General features: G+C 34.5%; 1 protein-coding gene across 44 annotated transcripts in view; it reads right to left on the bottom strand.

Moving 5' to 3' along the window:
- Window positions 1-15488, bottom strand: part of PTPRD (protein tyrosine phosphatase receptor type D) — a 2170985-nt gene that overhangs the window by 128977 nt on the left and 2026520 nt on the right. For 32 of the 44 annotated variants that reach the window (XM_053204243.1, XM_053204231.1, XM_053204221.1 and 29 more), the window contains 2 exons: window positions 10705-10914; window positions 5888-6048 (listed from right to left, as the gene is read on the bottom strand). In XM_053204243.1, the coding sequence (XP_053060218.1) occupies window positions 5888-6048; window positions 10705-10914 (371 nt within the window). The remainder of the gene's footprint in view (window positions 1-5887; window positions 6049-10704; window positions 10915-15488) is intronic. The other 12 variants (XM_053204229.1, XM_053204230.1, XM_053204254.1 and 9 more) reach the window with 1 other exon arrangement.

Genomic DNA, 15488 nt, shown 5'->3' with positions numbered 1-15488 from the left:
ACTTAATGGAAATACAACATAATTCCATGTAAGCAATGTGTTCATCTAAAACAAAGTCTTAAGAGGTGTGTTATTTCTTTAATGATATAAGGTATCTGCAAATCCACTGAACTGCACAAAAATGTGCACAATGGTAGAATACACTATGAGGTAATAAAGTGGCAAAAATGATTTCTTCAAACTCCTTTTGACGAGTAAGGTTATTATAAATCTTTTCTCCAATAAAAGATCAAATACATTTTCAGTTTTGGGAAAAGTAATACTCATCATTATAAATCTACAGAGCATGACCCATATATATCACTGGGCTAATCTTCAAAGTATTTTATTACTAGCCATTGACATGACAGATATTTTCCCAGTCAAAGAGGTGCTCCTGTCTGTGAACACATCTAAATCATGCTCATGTGATAATATGTAGATTGTTTAGATAACTATGTTCTTTATGCAGAGAGCATAACTATTACCTGAAAAGAATTAATCTGAGCAATCTCAACAGTGAGGCAAATTTCAGAGTTTTTAATGAGTTCTCAAATGCAAAATAGAGAACTGAGTCTACCTGAATGTCAATGAAATATATACCCAAGTTGCTAAAGTATCTAGCTTAGAGATAATCCAGTCTATCTCCTTTCAAAAATACAAAACCCACATTTAAATTTTACAAACACACACATACAAGGTGAATAATGAAAATGATATCAAAAATACTGTTTTTTTTTATTCTTAATTTTAAAATGATTTACCTAGTGTTGTGGGTCTTAAAAATCCTATGTATATATGTTTCTAACTTCCTTGTTTTTAATCAAGGAGATCTTTAGTGAATCATCATAGGATAATCTGTTTCTTTGGCTGGAAGAGGACTACTTAGTGAATTATCAGTTTTGTATATTAAAATGTTAAATAGTCTGATGAACAAATGCATAGCTAGTGTGTGATTCACTCCCTCTTCCACAGAAATGTCAGACTCACCACACACCCAGGTACATATTTGGTGCAAGTATCTAAGTTTGAAGGCTTTGGAAGCTTATAAATTTAAATTATAGACTGAGGATTTTATTAAAGCTCTTGCCAGTCAAGATGAAGGTGATATTGCATGATGGAGTAAATAAGTGGAGGGGATTGAGTTTGGAATTTGTTTAATGCCATTGATTTGTATAAATTTGATTACTCAATATTCCTCTGTGCCATGCACTTTACTAGGCATAAGGGCTAAGTGTGAGGAAATGACAGCATCCTTGACCTCTAGTTTAGAGTTGGCAAGGAAGACAAGAAAATGGGAAAATCTAGTAATGTGGTAGGTTCTGTAACATTAGATAAGTGGAAAGTGCTTTAACAGCATAGACAATAGAACCCTAGGGCAGCCTGAACTGGTAGAGAGAATAGAGCAAGAAGGAGGCACCCAGAAAAGCTTTTTGTTTAGGTGGGCATCTTAGTTTACTACTAAAGGATGTTTTAGAGTCAGTTAGGCCAAGAGGAGAGGCTGGGGAGACAGAGGAAAGGTGTTTCAGGTATATGGAAGGATCTACTCAAAGGCCAGAAGGCAGAAACAATTGGACAATCAATTGTCCAGTGTGGTTGGGCATGGCAGCATATATCTCCATAGCATCTCAAAATATCCTGATCTGTATTTCTTTCTTTGATTACATCTTGGAAATATGTAAAGTTGATACAAAAAGAGAAGACTAACAAAGAACAGACCACAGAGAGCAATCTTGGATCTACAGGAAAAGCTTGAAAAGCTAAGGCCTGTGTTTTAGTCTCATCTATTCCATGGCCTTCATACATGAACATCTTCAGGTGGGAATGGAAAAGATTTCCTTGGTCTATAGTATCTATTTAGGTTAGACTATTTCTATTTAAGGATATTAGTTTTGTCTAGATAGTGCCTGAGATCTTTACAAACTCCTAATCCATATTTTCTTTTTTTCCATGGTACATAGTAAATACTCCTCATTCATCTTGAAATGCTTTTCCATAGAGTCAGGTTAACATTTTATTTTAAGTATCTTCTATATAAGTAATTCCCGGACTGTTCTAACACTAATAACTAAAAAGCCTTACACATGTAACAAGTGTACAGGGTAGAGGGAGACCTAAGAGTGTTCATTTGCTCTTTCTTTTCTTTTCTTTTTTTGTGGGGTGGATGAATGAAGGGCAACCTGGAGTCATATTAAAAAAAAAAAAAAACATACACATACTGGAGGCAGAAATAATATAGCAATAGAATTATTAGGTGGTGTTTTAGGTTCTCAGATTATAGAGCATTATTAAAAGGTCCAATTATCTAGTCTACCCACTTACTTTATAAATGAGGAAACTGAGGCCCAGAGTGTTAGCATGACTTTCTATCCCAATTAGCTACCTACTCACAGAGCTGGAACTTAAGTTTCCTGATTCCTGATTTTCTGATTAGTGTTTTTTTAAACCTTGATACCATTTTATCTATGTAATTTACATTTTGAAATATTGCATATATCACATATAGACAACAAAATAAAAAAAATAGGGCAAAATAATCCATAACACTAAAGACCTACCAAATATATTTTAATTTTCTGATGGTTCAGTGGGTATTGTAGGGTCCTTACAAAGCCTCAGTTGATGTTGTTTTGTCATTGATTATCAATGTATTATAGGTTTACAAATTACTAGATTAAAAATAAAGTAAAATAAATACAATGTGAGATAAAATAGTGTAATGGTTCCACATTAATATCATTAATAGGAATAAGTCTCAGTCTTCTCACACAGATCTATAAAATATTCTTCTTTATATGAACAAACCATCCATAGCTATAGACCTACTCTTAAGGCAAATAGTTTTGTAAGCAAGTGTATGTGATTAGGTGGGATTATCAAGATAATATGAGTTGATAATATTTAATAATAATAATGATAATAATAATTGTATATTCAATTCTGAGTCATTACCAACAACCTATGTGTAAAATGAAAGGCAGCCAAAAAGAGGGATGAAGTATTTATTATATAATTAACTTTGTTCAGAATCCAAGCTATAAAAGACACTATTCATTGCCTGCAGAAGATTTCCTCTTGAACTTCCTCATGATAATCAAGAAGGACATTGTTGGGTCTACTTGAATTTCAAGTCAGGAATGTTCTTTACTGCTGAAGCAAGCATTTCTATTTCAGAAACGCTTCATGGGCCTTCAGATGGTTAGCTAAATATACTTGGCATTCGAGGATGTGTGCATTTCCCAACAATTGCATTAGACGATGCTTACATATGCACGCACTAAAATGCAACTCTATTTTAACAGAGTCATAAAATCTTTAAATGTGATGCCTTTTTTTGAAGGATTATAAAAAAATATATAACTGAGTTGAATTTTTCTTCAAGCACATGCATATGCGCAAACAGTTAATTACAGATCTTTAAAAAATTATCAAGGTTATAATCCTATTTCTTCATATTTACATAACTCACAAATGCCCTGCACATTTCTGTTAAGTGACATGATAATGATAGCCAGATATAGCAGAATGAAACACAACTTAAAAAAAATAAGGCAAGCATTTTGTCCATTTTGAATACTCACAAAATGTCATGTGCCATGATCTAGAAATGCAACCATAAACAAGCACTTTCTGATCTGACTCTTACAGTAAGATTTAGCCACTTAAATAAATATCACAGAAAGCAATGATAATTCTACTTTTAATCTTTTATTATTGTATTATCTTCTGGTAATAAGTGTAGCACATGAGCAGCAAAGGATACCAGTTCCTGTTTGGACTCACTCAGGATGTTATTGTTCAGGGCATGTGGGTATCTTGTGCTCTCTGTGCTTACTTCTTACACAAGAGAGGCAATTAAATACACACTGATACAATATGGATTGGAATGGAGAGACTGAAACCATAATCTATGAGGAGAGATTGGCCTTCAGTTACCTGTCTTTTAAGCTATTTTATAGCATGGATAACGGAGTGATGGCAGTGATCAGGAAACAAAATAATGATGGGTATTTCTTTCTTTCTTTCTAACTCTAAAATAGAATAGGCAATTTAATAGGTTATGGTTATGAATTTCTTTAGTTTTCTTTAGTTTAGTTTTTTTCTTTTCAATGCTCTCTTCACACTGAAATAGAATACAGTCTCATAAGAGAAAGTTGCAAAGGACAAGTGTCTTGAAGGATATTTTTTTGAGTTGAGAAGAGGTTATAAAAAAAAAAAAAGATTATTCCAGGAACATAAGAACATACTTAACAGAAGAATAAAGGTAGAAATAATTAATGTAAACCCAGTGAAGGAAGCCAGATAAATAGGATAAAGATATAATGGAAGTAAGATTATCAGATTAAGTATGTCAGCAAGAATCAAAATGAAGACATTCTCATTTGATTTTGCAAGTCAAGGTTATGAGAGGGGAGAAAGAGAGGGAGAGAGACAGAGGGACTACTTTACAGTACAGGGAAGTGGTCATCTTCACAGGAGAGTTCTTAAAGGTGATACACCACAAAGAAAAATGGGAACATAGATTAAAGTTTCATAAAAATAAAATTTGGATTGGAAAAAAATAAAAAGTGACACAAAGGAAGATAATTTAGAATTTAGTCAGTCTACACGTTTATGAGTTTGCATTATATATGTTAATACTTACAATTTTATATATTTTGGTATTATATATTTATTAATTTTTTAACATTTATTTATTTTTGATAGAGCACAAGAGGGGGAGGGGCAGAGAGAGGAGGAGACACAGAATCTGAAGCAGCCTCCAGGCTCTGTCTCCCGGCTCCTGGCTCCTGGCTCCCGGCTGTCAGTGCAGAGCCCAATGTTGGGCTGGAACTCACAAACCGCGAGATCATGACCCGAGCCAAGTTGGACGCTTAACCCAAGTTGGAGCCACCCAGGCACCCAGGTATTACGTATTTTTTAAGTCTGGAAGGATTTAGGGAAATAATTACTAATGTCCTCTTTGCAACTGACTAGGCAATGACTAGGGGAAAAAAAAATCTTGGTTACCATAATAGAGGCAGAAATAGAATTGAAAAAGAGTGGAAGATCAGAAACTATGGAGTAGATGTGGATTCTTTGCATCCTAATTGTAGTGAAAAGACACTAAATCAGATCAGTACTTGGGAGTAGAAGGACTGAGGTTTTACTTTTAATTTTTTAAAGGAAAATGGTACCTCACATTCCTTATTGGATACAATTGAGAATTAACTATTGGAACAAAGGTTATAGAAAACAGAAAAAAAAAATTCATTCTCTTCCTTATTTTTCTTTGTTTTATCTTTAACTTTTAGCAACTTTCAGGGTTTTGAGAAATAGCTACAGGAAAAAATTTTAGCTCAGGTGCCCATTAGACTTATGAAATGGACATAAATGTGCAAATTTGTAATATTATTTGTAAAACCATGTTGAAATTGAACAATTAATCCACAGGAATCTACCCCCCAAAACAAAAGCACACTGTATACACTGTATGTTAGCCAACTTGACAATACATATATTAAAATAAAAAAGAAAAAGTAAATTAGAAAAAATAAAATTCATTTGAATCCCAAAGAGCAAAAAAAAAAAAAAAAAGAGCAATTAATCATCTAAAGCAATTAAATACAAGCTTGGAATTATCTGCCTATGAATGTACTCATGTTTCAAAAGCCATACAAAGTGCTCCTAATGCATAAAGTAGCTGAGAAGACTGAGGCTAGGATCCATGAATGCTGGGCAACAAAATCTATATCACACACTGAATGAGATTTTAAAAAGTGCAATCTTTACATTTTGTTCTAATCTAATGAAAGCATTTTGCAGTGATTACGGGTGCTACACTGAAGTATTTGATTAACAGCAACCAGCCACATAATGTCCATAGAAGAATTACCAAGATTGTAATATAAATATTGGGCAAACCTACCTTTTATAAAGAAGGATAGCTATGACAATGCAGATGATAAAGACCACTGCAAGGACTGGACCTACAACCCAGATCAAGCCTTCTTCTTCATCTGTGATTGGCTGTGGATCCAAATCCATTGACACAACGGGGTCAGAGTAGGGACTGGTTGCATACATCTTCTGAGGAAAAACAGAGTCTATGTTACTTATAAACTAATGGCTTTCTAGTGTATATCTTTAGCATTAGAAGAAGCAAGAATTTAGAACTTAGGATTTGATGTTAAGTGTGTGAAATAACATCAGTAAAAGAAGGAGGGAGGGAAAGGGATGAGAGAAGAGGTGGGAGATGAGGAAAGAGGAAAAAGTAAAGAGGTCTTGCAACCTAAATTTCCTTGCAGAGTGAAGTATTTTATAATAAAATCATTTTTGATGGTACAAATTAGTCTGCAGACACATCTTCATTGGGATCTATAGATGGCATATTAAATGATCTTACCAAGTATAAAGTACCAGCAATTAACTGCTCATAAAATGTTCAGTGAGTATTTACATTGTGCCAAGGTGTTATGTGCTGTGTGAAAATCAACAGAAATATTATAGCTCCAGCACCAAAGCATTATCACCCGGTCAAGGAGACCAAATTTAAAAAGTAAACATTTACAGGGAAAATGTCAGTATTTCAGGAAGGAAAAATGGAGACCTGTAGGTCAAAGGGTACAAAACCTCAGTTATAAGAAGTTCTGAGGACCTAATGTACTGTATGGTGACCACAGTTAATAATACAGTATTATGTACTTGGAAGTTGCTGAGAGTAGATCTTAAGTATTCCTCACCACACACACACACACACACACACACACACACACACACACACACACAGAGTTATGTGAGATGATAGATATGCTGATTATCTTGTTCTTGGCAATCATCCCACAATGTATATGTGTATCAAAACATCATGTTTTACACTTTAAACACATAAAATTATATATTTCAATTTTCCCTCAGTGAAGCTGGGAAAAAAATAATACTTGCTGAAGGAATTGATTTTGTTTTTATAACATCCTATTTCGTTCTGTCCCATTTCAAGGCTCTCTTAGTATTCTCTTGACTCTGCCCACATGTAGGGGTCCTAGTTTTTCCTTTTCCAACAGAGACCAATCCATAGCCATCGACTGACCCCCTTTCCTGCCACTAGCCCCTCATCTCTTCTCACTCCAGTACCACCACTGGTCCCGTTATCTCATTTGCTAAATCTAATTGTCATTATTCAGTCCCTTCTAGACATCTTTTCTAGATTTGGCACAGTTGACTGAGCCTTCTTTAAAACTCCCTACACTGGTTCTCCTAATTCTGTACTCAACTGGTCCCATCCTAATCTTGCCAACTGATCATGTCCTGCTGAGCTGACAACCTCTGAATTCATCCTGTGTCAGTATGCTTAAGTTTTATTTTCTGCTAGTCTTTCTCTCCCTTATCTGGCAAGGCCATTATTAGCTTTAACTACCAACTTCTATGAAGATTACTACTTGATTAATGTTCCTAAACTCAGAAACTCTGGAAGTCCCAGACCTTCATTTTCAATTATTTTGAGAGATTCCTACATTTACCTGCAAGATATGAATCACATGTGTTATTCCCCTGATTCCTAGATATACCCTCCTTCTAACTTGTTAATTTTTCTCCCCTCTACTTAGGAATGAAAACTACTGATCTTATTTTGCCAATGACCCTCTAGGTCGATCTACCCTCTTTCCAGTCTCATGGGTACTGTTTTTTTTTGGGACCTCATTCATGCCTATCTAAACCAGAGCAAGAGTTTCTTCCTTCCTCTAATATTCTCTACTGCTGCTAGAGTTATTATCCTAAACCACAGCTGTTAAACCTTCAGGAGGCTTTCTGGTGATTCCTAAATAAAACCTAGACATCCTAGCATGTATCTTGAGGGCCTCCAAGATTTTGTTTTCAACTTCTGTACCACATACAACATTTTCCATCACAGTGAGCTTCTTGCCACTATTCCCCAATGGCTCTATTCTCTCTCTTAACCCTCTCAAAAGTTCCACAACATCTGTCTCCTGAAATCCAACTATTTTCCAAGGCTCCACTTACCTATGGTTTCTAGTGATGCTAACTATCTTTAACTGGAAATAATCAACCATTTCACAAACTATAGGTAAAAACAATTTAAAAAAATTAGGTGGTCCTTTATTTCTTTTATTTGTCCTTTATTCCTTTTTTAATGGTATTCATCAAACTCCATTTTCTGTTTTGTGCATATGCCTTATTTTCTTTAATGAAACTATAAACTCCTGGAAGGTAGGGATTTGTATACCATTTGTGTTTGGATACTTAAAGCAGCTAGCACAAAACTTTGCACTTAGTGAGTTCCCAGCAAATCTTTGTTAAATAAAATAAAATGTTCATCTTTTCAAATGGCTGACATTATCAAGGCATGAGAGAATAGTCTCATTTTTCCATGATTAGGAAGTATATTTAATTTTTTAATCCACATTAAAAATCAATTCAAGGCATATATTCTGAATTGAAGTACAACAAGAGTCGTAGTCAATCTGGAGGGTATACGCCCCACTAAATGCTTGTATATTGTTCTTCTTTCCCATTTTCCTCACCATTCTTAGGAAAGGGATTCACTATATTTTCAGATTTTCTAATGGGTCATAAGATAAAAATTCAGTACATTTCCAACCTTCTCAGAAGCAGCTTAAAAAAAACATATGTACAGTGTAAGGACTTGGCAAAGATACTAAATATCGAAGAAACATGATTCTTTATATAAGTATAATTGCTTGTTTTGGTTTATACTTTCCCCTTTCAATTTTGTAGGTCACACTCAAACTGTTTGGCAGACAAAAGTAAACAAAACTCTGTGATTTCAAATTCTTTACCAAGAGGCTTTGAGATAATCATCTTGGTCAGCCAAGATACAAATCTAAACAGAGGTTTTCCCAAAGCGTACAGATTTCCAACCCAAATCAGGATACAGAGACATGTGAAAAAGAAAAGGAAGGAGAAGAAAACCATAAAATGATACCAACCTGATGAAAAGCAGCATTTGTTCAATGTGTGGGGGTAATAGCCTTTGGTCATTCTAAACCAGTCCTTTGATATTCTTAATGAGGCAAAAGGAGACTGGGGAATGCTCATGTTGTAGGGGGTGGTTATTTTCTCTGTAAAAATTATCAGCCCACCCGGGGAGTGGTTAGGTGCTTAACGACAATTAGTCATAAAAATTTGAGGCTTACAAAGTGACTAAATCAGTGCGAACATTACACTAGTTGGATACAAGTCTTATCTACTTAGTAGATGAAGGCCTGAAAACATACACAGCACATAAAGAGCAATGTTGAGAAAGATGATGGAGAAAAGGGGCAATTCATATAATGTATTTGGAAAAAGTCCTAATGAAACAGTGAAATGACATACTAAGGGAAGGGGTAGACTCTTCATTCCTGGTAATGCATTTAAACACTAGAAACACCTCGGAGAATTAAAACCAGAGTCTCTGACAGTGGTGTCATCAGCCTGCAGGGTCTGCTGAGGTTTCTCTTCTTTAGCGAATTCTCTGATCTACCTCAATGGTCTGAATGGGCTTTTCTGAAACATCTTAGAGCTATTTAAAGAAAATTACTTCAAATATCTCAAAGTCATTAAGAACAAGAAAGAAAAAGATGATTTCCAACATTCTATTCCCTTGATGTTCCGCCTTAAAACCTCCAACTAAAAAGACAAAGCATATCCGTGCATTAAAATTCCAGGGAGCCCATCACTTTGTTTTCAAATGACATTCTGTGCACAAAGGTAAACCAGGCAGAAAGGCTGCCTTTGTGTTTTGATTTTCCAAGGGGGAATTCCTTCAGCCATTTGAAGAGAAGCCCCATTGCATGTGCTAACACCTGATGTGCAGAAATCTTTGATATATCTCACGCTTCTTATATATGGGAAGTGACTGGCTCCACTGAGCTACCACGCCTGTCAGTTTTAGGCCCTTGTTAGAAAGACACCATTAGAATATGTATATTAAATGTTAATGTGAACCTGCCACTTCAAAATCCACCCTCCCTTCACATCTACAATTTCTCTTCCTCTCTCTTCTTCTCTCTCCTCTTTTTTTTTTTTTTTAACATTCACAGCAACTGAAGCATAAAACAACATAAGAGTAAGATGAATTACATAAAAGAAGACAACTCATTATTTAGAGTACCTTAGGAATTGTCTGTTTTATTGAATTATTTTCTAACATTCTTGGCTTTTCCCTGATAAAGTCATTGGTAAATTGCTCTAATTAAAGAAGCTGCCTTGTCTTTTCCTAGACAGACCTTCCCTGTGAATCCAGGGAGAGATTATGGGCTCACTGGCAGTTATAGGAGAATAAAATATAATCACCCTCAATCAATATTGACATAATATTTCCAATACCTGGAAATATATAGTATGTTTAACTGTGGAACTTGATCATTCCTCTTGCAATCAAATGAACTGAGATGAGGAAAGAGACTTTGAGCACTTAAGGCTATCACGCTCCTAGCTATATGTGTCACCCTCACGGTTTCAAGAACCATGTCCTATCAATTCCTTACTTCATATACCCAAAGTCCAGCTAACTTCCATGTCATTAGAGACACAGCCTTGTTTATAACAAAATCCCAAGCAGATTACTCAGCAATGTTTAAAGAGTAGGCAGCCTGTTTCTCCATTTAAGTTAATAACAGCTCATGAGAATTAGGATAGATATATCTACATATCCCCCAAATAGACATATTCTGGTGAAAATATACAAGAGTACTGAAGGAGATGCCAGCACAATTAACTTACAGACTCTGCATGTTCCATCACAGCTAACACAAAGAAGACATATTCTTGACCACTTTGGAGTTGCTTGTTTGTAAATCCACCATAATGTTTGTCATCCCCCAGGGTGAACTCAGTGGGAAGGACATCAAAGTGAGCAGCAATATATGGCTTTAATTCAACTTCTCTCCCATAACGGATGCTTCTGCGTTTCCTAGATATCTCTTTAAGCAGCTTAAGGAAAAAAAGTGGGAAACAGAAAAAGAAATGTAAACAACAATAACCTAAGACTGTTTAATGGGAGAAATTAATTCAGGACTGAGAACAATTCAAATACAATTTGTCCACATTTCATGTACCATGTCAGCATCACTAACTCTCAGCTCTATCTTTCAAATGTTTGTCTTGCTGTTAAAGTAAGGTGTTAGATTGTTATTGCAAAACACGAGCTATACACACAGGAAAATGAGACCTCATATCACTGTCCACCCTAATGGAATCTTCTCAAAGGGCAACAGTGTCTCAGTGAAAAAAAAAAAAAAAGCTTGATTCACAAAAGCCTGTGAATACCGGCTTTTTTTGTTGTCATTTATTAAACAAATAGTAACCTCAGATAAAGCCATCAAATATGATCAATTTTTGGAGAAGTTAGTACCATTTTAGGTTGTTTTGAGTAATGAGATCATTTATATGATACAAATTCCCTCAAATCAGTAGAAATAGAATCCAATGACCAAGTTTTAACTAACATATTAAATAGACATTGTCACTCATTTAACAATTTTTGGCTCGACGGCTTCTTGAATATGTATTTGGGTTACAATTCCTCACATTTATCATGACATTAACTTTTCTGGGGCTGATAGCTCCCTGGGGAGGTTGAATTATCTCCCTAGGTGATATAGGCAGGGTAGATAAGCATTGTTTAGTGTTACCCTGAAGAAAACAAACACACACATGCACACAAAAATCTTTCATGTATCTCTAAAAGAAAAAAAAAAAAAACAAAAGGAAAAATCATGTTTTGATATTCCTATTTTACATTCACCCTTTTATTAGCAACTCATGTTAATGATATTTTATGACATTTTTGACAAGTGATGTTGAAGTTAGCTTTGTCTTCTTCCATTGAATATTGGTATTTCACAGGGCTTAATGGGGAAAAATGTTTACAGTAGTCTGCGATGCCTTTTTGGAATGAAACTTGTCTTCAGCTTAATAAATAAAATTAAGATACTAATGTAAACATCATGGCAAAATTATTTGCTACTCTTGTTTTGATAAATGGAAATGGTAAAGAAAAAAACAAAGTAGTGATATCTGCTTAGCAAAAGGAGACCCTGGCACTTTCAAGGCCAGGCTTCTGTGATAATAATATTTGCAGACTCCACACATGGCAAACATCAAATCCTTATATTAGAAACCTGATTGTTCCCTACGTAAGATTTGTAAATGTGCTCAGCTGGTCAACATGTAACTTAAACATGTGAACACTCTTGGTTATATAGATAATCGGTGCCAATGTTATTTTTGAATTTAAGTTATTATGCTCTAATTAATTTTCTTTAAATTTGAGTTTATTGATACAGTTAAAATTATGTGAAATGTAAGCTCTTTTATAAAAACCACAATGGACTGGGTGTCACCTGTGGGCAAATGTGGATTATCTGATGATAAATTCAGGTAGGCTGATCAATTATGCAACAATGAAGTAGTAATAAAACAAGGCCAAAAACTTAGTACTATCTTTCAATCCTGTGTCAAGTTTAGGTTTACTTATAATAATGCTAATGACAATGATAGCTAATATTTATTAAGCACTTAGTGCCAAGGACTGTTCTCAGAAGCCTAAATATTTATCAGTTAATTTGCTCCTTATAATAAACCTTATAAAGTAGGTTACTATTATATTCCCATTTTATAAATGAGGTAATTAAGGCATAACAGAAAGTGGCAATATATAATTTGATCAACTGGTGAAATAAAATGAAATTACATGTAAAAGATTTTTTCAACTATATTTTTGTCCACTTAATGGTTGCACAGTATCAAGAAAACACAAATGCAACATTTAAGCTAAATTGATAACCTAAATTGTTTTAACTCAGTCTATTCTTCAACGTATGCAACTTTTGTGAATCTGCTCTCATTAATGCAGATGAATATGTACTTAGATTTCCTTTACCTGGATTCTTTTAACATGTTATTTTTTAAAAATTCTAATGCCAAATATTTAATATTATACTGGAAGAGTCATTATGAAGGTTATTATTGCTATGCAATAAATGATGGACCATTACTTTAAGAAGGACAAATGTACCGGAAATGAGCAGAACAGCTTTTTGAAGTTGGTTAATCAGAAACATTTACCATCAGTTGTTTATGTGACTGTGTCCCCTCTTCCACTTCACTGATCAAACCCTACCTTGATTTTATTCATATTTCAGATATATGAAACTGTCATAATTCATCCATATCACTGTCATCCCCATGAGTACCTTTTGTTAAGGTTTCTTTAGAAGACTTAGGGAAAGCACTTTAGAATAAAATATTTGGGTTTTTGGTGCTCCTTAGATCCAATGCAGCTATTCATTAAGGTCAAAACTGGAATATCAACTCTGCCCCTGTAGGTTGCTCTAATCTCTGCAGGACGCTTCCTGTGTTATTCTTTAAATTGGTCAAGTGTGCTCAGATGACACCAAAGTTGCTCAGTAGGTTGAAGTTATAACCACAAATGACCACATTATTTAGCAGCAAGCCTTTGAACTACAATGCAATGAAAAAATTATGATATAAGTCCTGCCCTGAATAAAATATAACTAATATTTTATGAGTCATTCTGTCCAAAATTCAGTTTGACTATCAACGTCTGCTCTGCCCAGTCTGACCTTGACAACAGAAGTTCCAGTACGTGAATTTATTATGTGGAGATTATCCCCACACAAAGGATAAATGAGCTCAGAAGATAATATTGAGAGTCACTCTGTTTAGGAAGCCTCTTTCCATTTTTTATGGTCCTAGATGTGAGGCATACATGCAGAAATCCCCTTAGGCCACCATTCGATTCAATGATACAGTTTCAATGATTTGAATTATAGGCCTTTCTAAAAAATCACTTGGTCAAATACATTTAAGAGAGGAACACTGCATTGTCAAAGCTGGCAGTACCAAGCTATAGATAAAATTACAACAATGCTTTTATTATCCATGATAGGGGGGAAAATGTCTGTAGGGATCAGAAACTGGATGAGTAAGCATAAAGTGAGGCCATAGTCTACTTTCATTTGTTCCCCTACACAATAGTTACAAAATGTATTGGAGGTAATTCCAGAAGATATATCAAGGGATTCGGTTTTTTATCAGAAATAATTTTCATTTTCCAGTCAATGCATATCTTATTTCTTCCACCATTAATTCTACAATGTGGTCTCAATTATATCAGTAAGAAAAGTGGGAAACAACCCATCCTGACCCCAAAATTTTGAATTAATAAATGTTCTTTATCAAACTATTATACAGATTAATGCACCACAACTTGTGGGATGATTAAAATGACCCTTTGTTATGGGAATCAGCAGCACAGACCCATAGAATTTAATTGCAGGAAAGTTCAATGTCATATAGCTCTATACTTTAATCCATTAGCATTGCTGTGCATTTTGGAGGTTAAAACCTGGCTATAAAAAGAGAATCAGCTTCCTATTACTAGCAAATGGTTCTGCTTCTAAGGAAAGCTTATTACTTAAAAGTATTTGACATCATTTTTGGATTGGATCTTAATTCCTTTTTTTTTTTAAACAGGAAGAAACATTCATAGATTGTACAAGTTACGTCTGCATTTTAAATCCAATTCCAATTGAATTCAGTAATTTATTAAAAAGCTGATTAAAATAATCAGTAATAATAATAATAATAATATAGTAATAACAATCTCAAGATTAACTGATAGTTGCAAGTAGGTGCATGCCTTGTTCAAATGTTTAGAAAAGACCAACTGACATTTTGCATATGCAGATGGAGCAAGACTATTCCTCTAATATAGAAAAACAAATTTGTTCCTTCCTTACCAATAACAAAAATAATATATAACGTAAATTACTTGACATTATTGAAATGGTATCTCATTTTACACCCCTCCAATATTTATCTAATCGTTAAGCAGTGACATAAAAGCATAGTCCTAACCTTGAACTCATCTCCCGTTCTGAACTTGATCAAATTTAATTCAGATAAATGAAGTCGGTGATGATGAACCATATGTCTAGAGAGGACATATGTCTGCCAAAAGAAGTTAACAGCCTTTATCTGTCAGATCACAGTCTCCTCAGTGCTGACATGTATGAAATAAACACCACTTCCCTGTAATGCAGCTAAGAAATTTCTGCTTTCTCTTGCTCTGTTTGCACTAATTCAAGGTAGAGAAAATACCTGGAAATAACAAGTTTGGCTATAAGATGGGTCTATTGTAAATAAACCCAACAAATTAAAATCTTATATGTTCCCAAGTGGGGCCCTTTTAATTTGCCTTCTGAAGTGATTCAAACCAGCCTCATGTTAAAATAGCAGTCTTTCCTGCATTTGACTGAATTGCAGCCGTTAACGTGCTTGGCCCTCTACGAATATGGCCTAACACTTCTGATCACAGTTTTCCCATCTAAATAAAATAAGGTAATATTAGGTATGTAATAATTTCCAAAAAAAACCCAAAAACAAATGTTCTTTTTGCAAAAAGAGTACTAATTAAAATGTACCTACTGTTGTAAGATTTCAAAAATTAAAATCATACTATTTAGTGTTTGCTCTGTATT

This window comes from Acinonyx jubatus, chromosome D4, assembly GCF_027475565.1.
Source record: "Acinonyx jubatus isolate Ajub_Pintada_27869175 chromosome D4, VMU_Ajub_asm_v1.0, whole genome shotgun sequence".
NCBI lineage: Eukaryota > Metazoa > Chordata > Mammalia > Carnivora > Felidae > Acinonyx > Acinonyx jubatus.
Note: the sequence above shows the minus strand (reverse complement) of the source record. Positions and strands in the feature narration are given on the sequence as shown.